Source organism: Primulina huaijiensis, chromosome 5 (assembly GCF_012295235.1).
Source record: "Primulina huaijiensis isolate GDHJ02 chromosome 5, ASM1229523v2, whole genome shotgun sequence".
Lineage (NCBI taxonomy): Eukaryota > Viridiplantae > Streptophyta > Magnoliopsida > Lamiales > Gesneriaceae > Primulina > Primulina huaijiensis.
Genome location: NC_133310.1, coordinates 19,621,822 through 19,636,470, shown reverse-complemented (window position 1 = coordinate 19,636,470; position 14,649 = coordinate 19,621,822). Strand labels below are relative to the sequence as shown.

At 35.4% G+C, this 14,649-nt stretch overlaps 1 protein-coding gene across 2 annotated transcripts; it reads right to left on the bottom strand.

Moving 5' to 3' along the window:
* Window positions 1-569: 569 nt before the first annotated feature.
* Window positions 570-13,834, bottom strand: LOC140976881 (apoptosis inhibitor 5-like protein API5). 2 transcript variants are annotated; one of them, XM_073441278.1, is made up of 17 exons: window positions 13,641-13,834; window positions 13,352-13,516; window positions 13,133-13,232; window positions 12,936-13,001; window positions 12,178-12,275; window positions 11,978-12,052; window positions 10,996-11,145; window positions 10,751-10,816; window positions 10,605-10,670; window positions 5,639-5,749; window positions 5,203-5,292; window positions 5,005-5,111; window positions 1,545-1,659; window positions 1,397-1,462; window positions 1,212-1,315; window positions 854-1,052; window positions 570-764 (listed from the first exon to the last, which is right to left on the bottom strand). In XM_073441278.1, the coding sequence occupies exons 1-16, from the start codon at window positions 13,725-13,727 to the stop codon at window positions 866-868; spliced, it is 1,653 nt and encodes a 550-aa protein (XP_073297379.1). In that variant the 5' UTR covers window positions 13,728-13,834; the 3' UTR covers window positions 570-764; window positions 854-865. The 2 variants fall into 2 exon arrangements, with proteins under 2 accessions (XP_073297379.1, XP_073297378.1); XM_073441277.1 differs by having other exon boundaries at window positions 570-1,052.
* Between the last annotated feature and the right edge of the window lie 815 nt (window positions 13,835-14,649).

The window sequence follows — 14,649 nt, the reverse complement described above, 5'->3', positions numbered from 1 at the left end:
AAAAAAAATATTTTTTTAGAATCATATTGACATTCGTAATGTTTTGTAAAAAAATATTGGAAATATGATATTTAAATTTTTTTTTCGATTCTCCACGAACAAATGCCCAAAGCCTTTTTTTTTAAAAAAAAAAAATCATCTTCTGTTACATTGTTTTTTTTCGAGTGCAATTTGGACAAGAGTACTACAAGAACTGGGGTTCGAATAGACCTTCCCAAGAAAAGCCCGAGACTTATTTATTATTGAGACAGTTTTCTCCACCGACAGAAGGAATAAGAGCTTATGGTTTTTGGCTGTCCACGGCATTTTTTTATCCATTGGTTGGAGAAGAACAATAGATGGGATTACTCTCCTTTGTAATTCGACCTAATATTTTAATAAATTCAAGTTTCGTATAAAAAAATGAAAGATTGCTAATACGAACTGTTTCGAAAATTATAATGTGTTAAAACCTAAGCTAAAATCACTCTGAGTTATATTTATTATTGAAACAAAACAAAACAAAACATATATCATATTCTCCAATTAACTAAAAAAATAATTAAAAAGACATCTTCTAAAACAACAAAAATTAAAGTATTATAGTCCCACACATATATTACGTAAATCATTTAATTGGAGCATTTGAAATACATTTGCAATTCATAGTATTTAAAAGAAGTCTAGGACAATACATTTAATTAACTCTTTTTCCTAAACTACGTTAAATCTTTTTCCTAAACTATTGAGTGTTTTTTCCCCCGACAATCTCCATACATGTTACTCTGCAAAAACATGAACCTCAAATTAAGGAAGCAGAAAATTCTACCATAATCTCTGGTATCAAAATTGCTCAAGAACATAAAAAAAGCACGGCTGAATCAAGCTATCGGAATCCTCTGCCACTCCCACGGCCACCATGTCCCCTTCCTCTACTCCGAGCACCACTTCTCCCTACAAGATGCTGAAGACCTGAAGATCTTGAAAAGCTGTTCTGTGTACTCCCAGGTCCACGTCCCATTTTTGCAGGACTACTTCCAGCGCCATTCTGAGCACCAAGAGGACGCTTTCCTCTGAAGATCAAGATTGATGCAAATTATATTTAAGGCAAATTTGTTGACGTACGTTTCCAATATTAGCAGAGATGAGATGTCAATTTCAGTTAGATTTTTAGCTGCAATTAAGTTTAAAATATAATTGCTACAACCTAAATGAGCAGGTAAGAGTCATACCCGACAGTAGCAGAAGCAGTTGGTGGTAAAGGTTTCACTGCTTCTTTCCAAGATAATTTAACTCTCTTGTCTCCAATAAATGAGGGTGTCTTGGAATGAAGAGGCTAATTATGAGGAAAAAACGAAATAATTACTCGTGAATAGTCATCGCTCCAAATGGCAATACTTAATGTTATTCCACCAACCTGTGTCATAGCCAAAATATTGTTGCAAGTTCGTAACCCGGTCGTGGTGTTCTGCTTTTGGGTTTTCTGCATGTTTAACATAGATGTAAATTAATCATATATCACGGTTAACGAGAAATATACAATGGTGTCAGTAATGTGGACTCACAATTGTAGCCTTAGCCTCATCGGATACAGCAGCCCCCAATATTTTATTATGATCTGACATTCCCTGAGTTAACTTCTTCATGGTTGCACGGACTACATCTTCAACACAATTCAACCTGATGGATTCACCAAGTTTTTCTTCAAATATCGAAACATGAAGACTCAGATAATGCACGAAAAATGAAACATAGGAAAGCCTCCATCCTAAGTAGCGTAACAGTATATGCCACCAGATAAAGATAGGCCAACCTCCCTTACATAACTTTTAGTCCGTGCATATGTTCATTGTCAGGGTAGATAACCAACAAGCTAACAATTGATCATTGATTTTTTATAATTTTTTTGTATAAACATTCTTTATTAAATTATTTGACAAACTTTCTCTCTCTATATATGCATGGACATTGATAAAGACAATAGAGGTTGTGCTTGGAGTGATTGATTTGAGATAATGAATTTCAAATTCCTTGATTTGCTTAAATGGATAAAATTCAAGTGAAATTAAATTTCAATTCATATAAAGTTCTGCAATCTCTCGAATCCTCTTCTAAATCAAATTCATCAATCCAAGCCCCAAGGTTACCATAATCTATGGGAATATATACACAGGTGGCAATCACTAAATATATTTCACGTGACTAAAATCTCTAAATTATGTTCTTACTTAACTAGTGATTGAGAATAAAAATATCACCTAACTCAATTAAGACTATGCATTTCGTTAATACCGACACAAAAGCACCGGCGATATGAAGAGGTGTCCATATGAAATGAGTTCATTGAACCACTCTTACACTAAATTTCTCTCAATGATTCCCCCACCATTTGTGTATGCATCATTAAAGCTCCAACCAATATCATTGTAATGTGACTTGTTTTCCGACTCTACAAAGGTCAGAATGCGGCCAATTCGGTATTACTATGATTCGGAAAGGAGTAAGTGAATTGTAAGTGAGGCTTCGACATTCATACATGTGGAACGTCTTATATGTTCTTTCAAGTATACCACCCTAATAATCTTTTCCCTGAGTAGAGGTATGTTTAGGAAAAAAGAATTTTTTTCTAACATATGGATCGGTTGTGATGCTTTGGAATGTGTATATGGTCATTCATTTCAAAATGGGGTTTCAACAAAACAAAAATCGGATTGTGATATGGTCATTTATCATGGGTCTTGGTATATATAATAGTCTAGTCCCAAATCTTTTAAGGTGATCCCGTTCAGTGTGTGCCGAAAAGAAATATTAAACATGACAGTTATATAATTGCCTCTAATACAGGACAAGACAAAAAATCGATCACTCCACAACATTTGCGAGGAAATAATCTATGCATGTGAGTTACTTATTCATAAGAATTGTTTTGAAAAATTGATGGCCCTGGTTGAAGAATTAAATAAGTTATTAAGTTTCTGGCATGTATCCACTCAACTCTCAACTCTCATAGACAGAAAACCCAAACAATTACTCCATAATCAACATTTGACAACAAAACATAGAAAATTAATATGTGGGAGCGGCAAAAGTCGGGGAACCACTTCTGATATAGCACTTTAAACGAATAGAACCAATTCGCGAGCTTTTTGGGAAGGCTCAATCAATATTTGATTTGTATTAGAAGTTATCAAACTCGGACCGAACTCTAACATGTTCGAATTTTTTCGAGCCGAACTCCGGCCAAAATTATTTTGTTTGATAGTTCACAAGCTTTAATATTTTATTAAAATAATATAATTATATATTAAATATATATACATTTCGAACATTTCGAATTTTCAAACCTTCAATATTGGACCTTAATGTTCGAGCAACAGCTCGAATAGCTCGCAAATAAGTTCAAGCATTTCACGCTAAACTCGAGCCAGAAAACTTAAAAAAAATTAGCTCAATTTAAGCCAAATTTGAGTTTTGTACTAGTATTCAGCTCGATTTGGTTTGTTTCCACCCCCAATCTGATACAAAGACAAGGATGGAATAATATGATATATTGAAGTTAGCAGCAAGGTGGTTCTGCAAAACCCTAGCAATCCATTGTGTCTAATCTATGGTGACCATTACATGCCCGCTCAAGAGAAAAAAAGGTTACCTTAAATTTTAAGGTTTTTCTTGAGGCCTAGAGTGATGTGGAACTTTGTAGTAATGCTGATTGCATCTTTTAACTCTTACTGTTCGGGAAAAAATGATTTTTACAGATTAACGAGCTCCCTGACTATTTTTTGTTGATGCTCAGTGGATCAGCGGAGCTGCATAGCCTCGATGTTGTGGTGGCACATAAGAAAATAAAGGCATGTGGAAAAGCCATAGCCAATGTTGGCCACTTCAAGCAAGATGTTTGATGGGAAAACTCTAATTCAAATGCTATAAATTTCTACACTTCAATAGAGTTTACTTTTTTAAATTAAACCACAATCGGAAAAGGTACCCAAGTACAAACGAAAATACAATTTAAAAATTGGTGGAATGGGATTACTGGATTTGATGTCATGGAATAATGCTCTACTTGCTAAGACTTTATGGAATATCCACAAAAAAGAAAGATACATTGTGGAGCAAATGTATTAATCAAGTTTTTCTTCGAGGGAGAGGTATATGGGACCGAAGGGTATGTAAGAATGACTTTGTCTTGTTAAGAAGATCTTTTCGATCCGTGATGAGATCATGGTTTATGGCTTGATAAATGATTCTACAGCAATGTTGTGTGGTTGGTTCGATGGAAAGAACGATATGTACAAAGCTAACAGTCTCTTTGCCCCAAATTATGGAAATTGGCCTTGGATGCCACTGGTGTGGAAGAATTTCCTCAGTCCTAAACACAAATTCTGAGTATGTTTGTTTGCACATTGGAAGTTTCTTACCAGAGATAGACAGCCGTATGTGGTGAAGAAGAAATGTATTATTTGTGGTAATTTTAACGAATGTTCCGATCATTTGTTTTTCCTTTGTCACTTCTCACATTTTCTTTGGACCAAAATTCGTGAATGGCCAGGAATGAACAAACTCATGAATTCTCATCAACCCTGCTAAGGCCTTTAAAGGGATTTACAAGGGGATTCTTTCTTGACAAAGTAGTGGTTCATGGTTATCGCAGCTGTCATTTTTCACATTTGGAGTGCAATAAATCATTGGCTATTTGAGAATGAGGAACAAAAAGTTGATGACATATTTAGGAAAATACAGATTTTTGTTCATCGTTGTATGAGATTTTGAGTTAGTTACATATTTATGTTAGATATCATATCAAGTGGTTAGTTGTAGGTTTCAAGGATTTAACGCCCTTGTAGAACTCCTGGGCATGTCCAGTGTATTTGTACCCATATTTTTTACCTTAATGATGTGACCATTTCGTGTCCAAAAAAAGTACAATTTAAAAATAAACACATTTTAGTCAATTTTTTACGAACACCACATTTCAATTAGGAGAAAATTATGTCCAGAAAAAGTGACAAAATCAAATAAACTCACCTCTCTGAAAAATCTTTGTACTGCTCAGAGAAGTCTTCTCCAATCCTATCTGATGGTTGCCCAGTCACGATTTTGTTACCACATAAACTATTAGTAGCATTAGGTGCCTGTCCCAAACACAAATGGAGGATGAGCAATGAACATGAAATGTGAAACACGAAATTAGTAAAAGATGTAAGGTCAAGGAATGTTAATGACCTTATGAGCTAAATGGTGGAAGGTGTACAACAAGCACTCAACAGAAGTAAAGTTCGTTTCTTCTCCTGCTTTTCTTAGAGGCATGGTCTTCTGAAACATCATAAAAATGTTGCATGAGGCATAATGTTATAATCTTCACGTCAGAAAAATTACCCAAATTAAGTTCCTGTTGCCAAAAGATTGATTAGACCAGACAAACTAAAGATTCAAGATTGCATTCTTGTGACTGAAAGAGAACATATGTTTCTATTCACACACAGATTGAGAGAGACAGAAAACTGTTCCCCAGCACAGTGAAAAAACAGGATACGAAAGTAATCAATTTTAAGGTGGAGGTGGATGCAACAGATAAGTTTCTCTTTTAACTTTTTCATGTACAAATTGAACATTCATAGCAACACCATAAAGAATGCAAAGTTTAGATTCTTGAGCTTGCCTTTAAGAGTTGAACAACAGATGGGAGAATATGTCTCGAGTCTTGCGGAGATGTCCAAGGTGAACCCTCAGCAAGGTTTTTAAGCAGGTCTACTTTTCGTTCTTCAGGAAACTGGCAACAAGCAAAAAACAGTCATGTTCCTCACTCAGAAATCTAAAATGAAAGCACTACATCTTGGCATTTTCAAGCAAGTCTAACCACCAATAAAGAGCAGAGAGCCAATATTAATTCACTGACATCTGAAGTCTTAAAACTGTGGCCTATGTAACTGCTCTTAAACACAAATAAACCTCCAACAAAATTAAACAAAAAAGATTGGGAAATTGTGGATTGTGATTGGATATGCAATCCTACAGACCAAAAGGCTTCTGTGAAGCTCGTCTGGAAGACAAAATCTATTTGATTTTTATCCTGTAACATACAAACACAAATATAAAGAATCTAAACAATATCCACACCTACTCATAGTTCCCAAGGAATAAAAAACTTCGTATAAACTTGAGCATGAGGCAGACCTCAAGAACCACATTATCAAATGAGGTTTGTTTGTAATTTAGTGTTTAAATACCCCTTTTTTGAGGTCAGAAAAATATTTTTTTATATATATAAGAAACAATATTTTATTAAGATAAATTTAGGATAAAGTTTACAAAAGGCGGAAAAGATATCTGCTATTACGAAAAAGATAAATAAATGTTCTGATCACATTATCAGCAACTACCAATTCCTAACCAAATCTGAAATCGATAAATACTTAAAGTCTGAAAGCTTCCTAGTCCAAACTGCAGCCTTAAATTTGATATTTTCCCAACACTCGTCAAGCGACTGCCACACTCCAAAAAATACCACTTCTCTTGTCGACATCACAATCAGTATTTAAAACAAATATATAATGCGTTGATCTCGGAGCAACCCACACAAAACCCAATTCATTCAGAGCCTTAGACCAGATACTAGCCGTGAAGGAACAATGCATGAGCGAATGATCTTTAGTCTCCTCCTCATCCTGGCAAAGGACACACCAATTTAGACAAAGTGCACACCGAGGCCATATTTTTTTGCAACATATCACAAGTCGGCAATTTTCCCAGAGCCACGGTCCACGAGAATACTTGAACCTGATATGGGATCGATACTTTCCAAATAGATTGAAAGCAAGGGAAAATAGGAAACCTACTGATTGGGAAAAAAAAATCATAGAAGATCTAACAGAGAAAAACCCTGAAGAACCCCCTTCCCAAACCCCGAGGTACGCGACATCCACATCCATCCTAACATTGTCTAAGACCCCTAACAATGAACTCAACTCAATCACTCTGTCATCACTCAAATCCCTTCTGAAGTATAGAATCCCATGACAAAGAAGAATTAAAGCGATGTCCATCCTCATGAATGAACCGAATAATGGGCTTGTTATGAAGCGAATAAATCTGAAATAAAGTGGGTAAAGGTTTTTGAACGATAAATCTCCTACCACTTATCCTCCCAAAATCTAATAATATTCATCTTTTAACCACAGTCACTAAAAGATGAAAAGCTGAGTAAGTTCGAGAAATAAATTTCCGAGGGCTTCTGAAGGTTACATTCTTTGCTAAGCCCACATCACATCCATTATCTTGCATCTCCAATTTGCTCTTAATAACCTTTTTCCACAACGGCTCCATCTCCACAGAGCATCTCCACCACCATTCCCCAAAAGTGTCTTATTCATCAAACATATATTCCCAATACCCAAGCCTCCTTTATCTTTCGATATGCATAAATGTTCCCACGCGACCAAATGGCAATGTGAATATCCATAAGCTCCGTCCCATATAAAATGTATCATTATCTTCTCCATAACCATCGCCACACCTTTTGGTACTTAAACACTTCTGAAATCTTCTTCGACATCTTACACACGACATCCTCCTAAAATTTTGTTTCTCAATACTTTCCCCCGAATGGAACCCCTAAATATTTAAACTCGACTTCTGTACAGTTAATTGCCAACAATGCACTCTTTTCCAAATTGATCTTTATCCCGACATTTTACAAAATGAGTTCAAAATCTCCAACAAAAACACCAGTGATTGTCAGTCTTAACAAAGAACAAAGTATCATCCACAAATTGAATATGTGATATCTCTACTTTCTCTCTACCAACTTCCAATCCTTGGACCTCATTTGTTGTTGCCATAGCCATATCCACCAATCTACCCAACACATTTAAATAATGAGATTGAACAGGAAGGGAGAAAGTGGGTCCCCTTGCGTCAGCCCTCTCTTCCCCTTGAATTTTCCTCTAGGCCTACCATTTATAAAGACCGAAAAAGAAACAGACGTCATGCATTCCTTCATCCATTTTCTCCATCTCTCTCCAAATCATTTCTGTTGTAAAACAAATTCCAAAAATCTCTCGTTCACATTATCATAGGCCTTCTCCATATCTACCTTAAACACCCACTATTTCTTCTTTTTATATATCATCTCCTCCGCCACTTCATGGCTATAAGACAACGATCAAGAATTTGTATGTCTTCAATAAATATAAATTGATTTTCTGCTATGGTTGTACTCGAAACTTTCTTCAATTTTCTCGATAAAACTTTAACAATAATCTTATACAGACTCGTTATCAAATTGATAGGCCTAAAGTTATTAACCTTATTTGCATCTGGTTTCTTCGGGATTAAACATATGCATGTCTCACTGGCGATTCCAATTACAACACCTCCCTCAAAAAATTCGTGGAACACTTTCATCAATTTTCCTTTGACTGTATCCCAATATTCTTGATAAAATGCCATTGTAAAACCATCTGGACCTGGGGCCTTCGACCAATCACTCTCGAACACTTCCTTTTAGATCTCCTCCTCTGAAAACTGTGTCTCCAAATCCTCTCCAGCCTCGCCATCAATAGGACTCCAATCCACTTCGTCAATGTTCCACCCCTCCCTATCAAATTTTCTGTAAAGATTACTGAAGAAACTTATTATTGAGTCTTTGATGTACCTATCATCTAAAACCACGGACCCATCCTCCAATTCCAACTTATTTAGCAACAACCTACTCCTGCGGTGATTCAATAATGAGTGAAAAAAATTTGAAATTTGATCAACGCCCTCAGCCACTTCACTTTTACTTTTTGACTATTTTCCAATTCACTCCTCGCTTCCCTTCTTTCCTTTGTTAAACCAACTGTCCAATTACCCTCCATCTATCGCTCATCCAACTTTCTTATTTAGTTTTCTAACTCCGCATGTCTCACATCCATATCCCCAAAAACCTCTTTATTCCATTTATCTACGTCACTTTTATTCTTTGGAGTTTCTTCGTGAATTTGTACCCTTCCCGCCTCTAGCCATCTGTAATGCTCCACCAAGATGCTAATGAAGATTTAAAATTTTTGTGGTTCAGCCATGCATTCTCAAATCTGGACGGAGACGGTCCCAATTTTACCTTTGAAGTATCTAACATAATTGGAAAATGATCTGAAGAAATTCAAAGTAGAACCGTCTATCCGAAAATAGGGAAAATATTCATCCAACCCCCTAAGAACAAATATCTATCTAATCTACAACAGATAGGTGTAACCCTTAGGTTAGACCAAGTGTATTTAGCGTTCAATAAAGGTGGATCAAACAAATCCTGTTCGTCCTCAATCAATTTATCAAAATACAACACGTTTGTGATTATGGATGAGCTATTCAACTTTTCACTCAAAGTTCTCACGACATTAAAATCATTTCCCAAATACCACTTGTCACCGCAAATTGCTCGCCAATTTATCCCAAAATAATTCTCTTTCTCTTGGCTTACATGGTCCATAAATTGTCGAAAACCACCATCTGATGTCACCAAATTTCAATTTCGACCGAAATCGAGAACTCCCCAATCAAATTCTCCTTGACCCAGACCATTCTCAGGTCCTATATCACCAAAATTTCTCCTGATCTTCCTACAACCGATAAAAAAAACTCATTCAATAAATCTCGCTTTTCACAAACTTGCAACAAATCGACGATCCACCGACTCTTTTTGACTTCTAATAACACCACTATGTTCGGTCTTCTCTTGCACAACACTGTATGAATTAACCCTCTTCGTCTGCAACCCTCCCCAAAAAAAAATGTTCCAAGAGCAAATCTTCATAAAATGACTACAAAGCGCCTATGAGACGATCCTTTCTCATAATTCATCCCACACTTCAAATTTTTTAATTCTCTGTATTTCTGAGCTCTTGACTGACTATCCCCTTCCACACCCACTTCTACCAATTGCACTCTAGACTCCTTTACCTCATCCTGATGCCTACTCCCCAGCACCTCCCTACTGAAATTTTCATCCTCCTTACCCAGCCCAACATCCAACAACGGTTGCTCTCCCCCACCTAGTATCCCTCTAGACGGCCCCATAACAGACCTAGTTAAGATCAAATAAGCAAAATTGATAAAAACATATGAACACTCTCAAAATGGACTCAAGCACAATAAACATCCATTTAAAATTGTACAAATGAATAAGAATAAAAATTCTACCAAGATTTAACAGATTCTTGAATACCTAAGTTTCTCAAAGGCATACAGGAGCAATCCGCTGCTTAAGTTTCCCAATTTTCAAAACGCTCTTGATATACTTAAACAGTAGAATGTTGCTCCATTCAAATACATAAAATAATATACATGTAAAATGTCACTGTCTAAATTTCTCAAATTCCCAGCAATATTATTATTGATAATCAAACATTCTATAACATTTCGACTTTAGCCATGCTCATAGGACATAAATCTACCCTAAATATCCGGAATAATTTTGCATGCTGAAAAGGCAACAGCTACATATTATATGACTCGTTCTTTTCCTTTCATCCATAAATGTATGTTCTTGTTGCAAATGCAAGTCATTCTCGATTCCAATGAAATAAAAACTCACTAAAACAACAAGTCCTTCCATAAAAGCACACAGCGCGGTTGAAAATGTTAACCTTATCAAAAACAGGAAACATGTGTTTGTTCAAGTAGTTGAAAAACTTGCTATTGGATGCACCCCTCTGCAAAAAAGTATGAGTTACACAACAAACATCATAAAATAACATCTAAGAAAGAGGGCCCATGAGGAAAAGCTATGAACCTCAAAAAATGGAAGAGCCATAAACAGACAGGAAATCATTCTATCGTTGTGATCTCCGTCTGCAACCTGCACATCAGAAGATTCCAACAATTGAGCAGAATATAAACTGGGATTTGGAGGTGGATTTTTTTTTCAAAAACTGAGAGTTCACAACCATTTGGAATCAGCACCAAACTCCAACAAGATGTGCATACATTAACAAAAGAGTGGACAAAAACAGCTATTATCTCCAGAGAAATACTCACATTGAATTGTGCATCAAGATCAGCTTGGCCTTCAATTATTTCAATAAGTTCTTGTACCCGCTCCGGGGGAGCTTTCTCGCCAAACATGGTCAAAGTTTTCAAAAAATCCATAAACATCTTAAATTCAGCTCCTGTCACATCTTGTAGACTCTGCAATTTAATTCCACCAAAAATGCAAATCCTTGAACAATCACATCACTTAAGAACTGCTTTTTACTTAGGTTTTTAGCAATGACATGGGATTCGTTGATGTTAAGCTAAAATTTTTTAAAACAGGGTAAAAATTGTAGTGGCATGTCAATGTGTGTTAAAAAGATGTTAATTGGGACATGCACTTTTCATAATATTCAATTGGCACAGGAGTATTGCATCTATTGTCAAATAAATGCACGCTTAAAGGATGTGCCCCCTTCATCAATTTTAAGGTACTTTTGACCTTTTGCACACTTAAAAATAATAGAATAGAAAAGCGTAAAGACTCTTATGTGACTATCTTGCTTCAAGTCATCACCGGTGTATTTTCTCCACTTTCTTCCCTGTTTTCTCTCCAATGTTGCCCTGAAAGTTTCGCCCCACTCACTGTAGTATCACCATCCAACCATGAACTACCATCAACATTGTTTTCCATCCTTTCCATAAACAATCATGATCAAAATCTTTTGTATTTATATTTTGTACTTCTCGAACTAAGTTTCATGTTCATAGACCGAAGGTAATGGCATTAGATTGCCAGTTCAATTTCAGTTGGCTGACAATTGACACTTTGATCAAGGTAATTTCACCAATACCCATAAAACTGGTGGAATTTGGGGTGGATTGTACTAGTCATGCAACGAGTGCAAGAAACCCAACAATTGTGTACCAATTAAGATATCATGAAAAGCATGTCTACCAAAAATGACACTTTTTGGAACGCCTAGAAAAACTTATCAGATATCAATACCAAGGATGGAAGATATGCAAAAGGAGAAACGTAAACAACCTTTTTAATAAGATCAGTAATGTGCCTCTCCATTTGCTCAGCTGGCCTCAAGAGCTCAGCTTTGAGTGGGAACACCTGAATAATAGATTACGATGGAAGAAAATTCCAAAGCATTACATATCGTTTACTTCAAAAGACCAAAATGGAGGGAGATGTTCAACACAACATTAGCCATGTCAACCAAATATGTAGCTTCTCACCTTGTCTTTAATAAAAATTAGGGTCCTCTCACGAAGATTTTCATCTGTTATCTGCTCATCAACACTCTCAATGTGCTTAAAAAGGGCTGTCATAGAAGCTGCAAGAAGAACAAAAGAGTATTACGATCTCTCAATGATTTCAGACAAAAACAAAGTAGTAAGACCACCAAAGAGAACCCGCATAAATCCTCCCCTTTTATAAATCCACAAAGAATAAAAAGACATGAGATGAAAAGGTTAAACAGCAAAAAAATCTAAATTTTAGTTGATTATGTAGTAAAATTGAGTTTGTACAGTTTTCAGCGTGAAAAGGAAAATCAGAGTCAATGAATAACCCATTTCAATTAACTATAAAGATATCATGATGATCATCAGTTCAATTCAACTGTCAATATACGGTGATGGTCATGGCTAACATATTCCATTATGCCAAGCAGAATGATAGATCACAACCTCAAATGATCACACACTTGTTCTAGAAGCATTTAGGCCCTTGTCTTCCAATGGGAACCCATGGTACCTTATGCTTGCTAGCTGTCAAGCTGGTTAGTTATACAAATCAAAACTATAGTTATAACCACAAAGTACACAATGAATTCAAGAAATAGTCTAGCACTAAGCCAACCTCACGGGTTGGGTGCAACACCTGCAAGATACTATAGTACTGTTCATTCTTACTAAATCCTTGTGCAGTTGTTCCAATATAAAGTGAAAATACGCACCGGACACTCATACATTTCAAATATTAATAGAAGTACCTTTAACATCCTGCCTCAGTAAGGATAAAAGAGCTTTATTTACTGCATCACGCTCCACATTTTCCTCTAAAACCATCATGAAGACAAAAGGTTATATAAAAAGTAGTGCATTTCTTCACTTATCGTGGCAGCATACTTGTAGCATTAAGTGCGTGACAAATTTCACGTCAGTATTAGATACTCGGAGCACTTCATACCAGCAGTGAGGAGTTGGGCAAGAATGTCGACGATTTTAGAAAGATGCTCGGGTGTATCTTTGCAGAAAAGTGGAAGCCCTCGAATAGCTTGCACCCGAATCTGAAAACGTGGTAATTAGAAACACCAAAATTTGGCTAATACGGACTAACAATTTCAGGTTTATACACATAGTTGAACTCTTTGGCACAATTAATTTAACATGCAAGAAAAAAGCTAACCCCAAGTTCTTCCGCTTCACACAAATCAAGATGCGCATCGACAGCATTAACAGAGAGGCCAGGGAAATACTTAAAAAATCTCGGAATCAGCTGCGCAGCTAATTGCCTAGCCTTAACGTGACTGCTTTTCGCGGCCTTTATTATGTTCTCATAATCCTCGGCGTGCTACTCAGAAACCACAAATTGTACAATTAAAACCTAATCTTCCAAATACCTCAAATTTTGAACTTCAATTAAGAACCAAGAAACGCAGAATCCAAAATACACTAAAAGGTAGAAACTTTTGAACCTGAAACTTGTCTTTGACCTCATTGAGACGTTCTCCATACTCATAAAGCTTCTCAATGTCTTTCGCATCGTCGGAGGCTTCTGCCATAGCAGTCAGTGTAACGTTTGAGAATAGAGCGACAGCCTGGCTGGCTATAATTACACGATTGTATGTACAATCGCACAATGCCGTCTGGTTGAGGGGAACTGTGACGGGGTAGGAAAGAGAAGAGATCCGATTCGAATAAGTAACGGGCTTGTGTTGTGATCCATCTTATTTAAAATTCTTTATTATTTTTAACGGGAATGTTATGAAAACATCGGAGTTCCAGTATTTATTATTTATCATTTCCTGGATTATTAGTGCACCGACAAACACGTATTTATACAAATTTTTTTATAATTCATTTTATTATATTTAAATGAAGATCTATGTATTTATACAAATTTTTTTATAATTCATTTTATTATATTTAAATGAAGATCAAGATGTAATTATAAAAAATAGTGAAGATCTATACTATAATTTTTATATATGAATAATTAAATAAATAAAAAAGAAAAAAAAACAATGTTTTATCTACCAAGCTACATGTGACTTATATTAAAGGTTTAACATTTTAATAATAGATATAGTTATGAAAACAGATCATGACATCAAAAGTTAGTTACTCTAATATCTCAAACTTAATAATATAATATACATTGATATATCCATTCACTTATTACAAAAATAATCTTTATTTTAAATAATTTACAATTTATTATATCCATATTTTAACCTACATAAAATTTTAAAAATTGAGAAAATCATCTCAATCATTAGTCGGTGAACAAAATATTTTTGACTAATTATTCAGCATTTCACATGTCAACATTACTCTTATTTATACAATTAAAACTCATCATTTAGATAATTTTCTTTTGTTACCATCTTTAAAAAAATGTGAATGTTATATAAAATTATCTTTGTTCAAAGAAAATTTGAGAATGTAATCATACAAAATCCAACAAAATTTTATGTCAAAAGA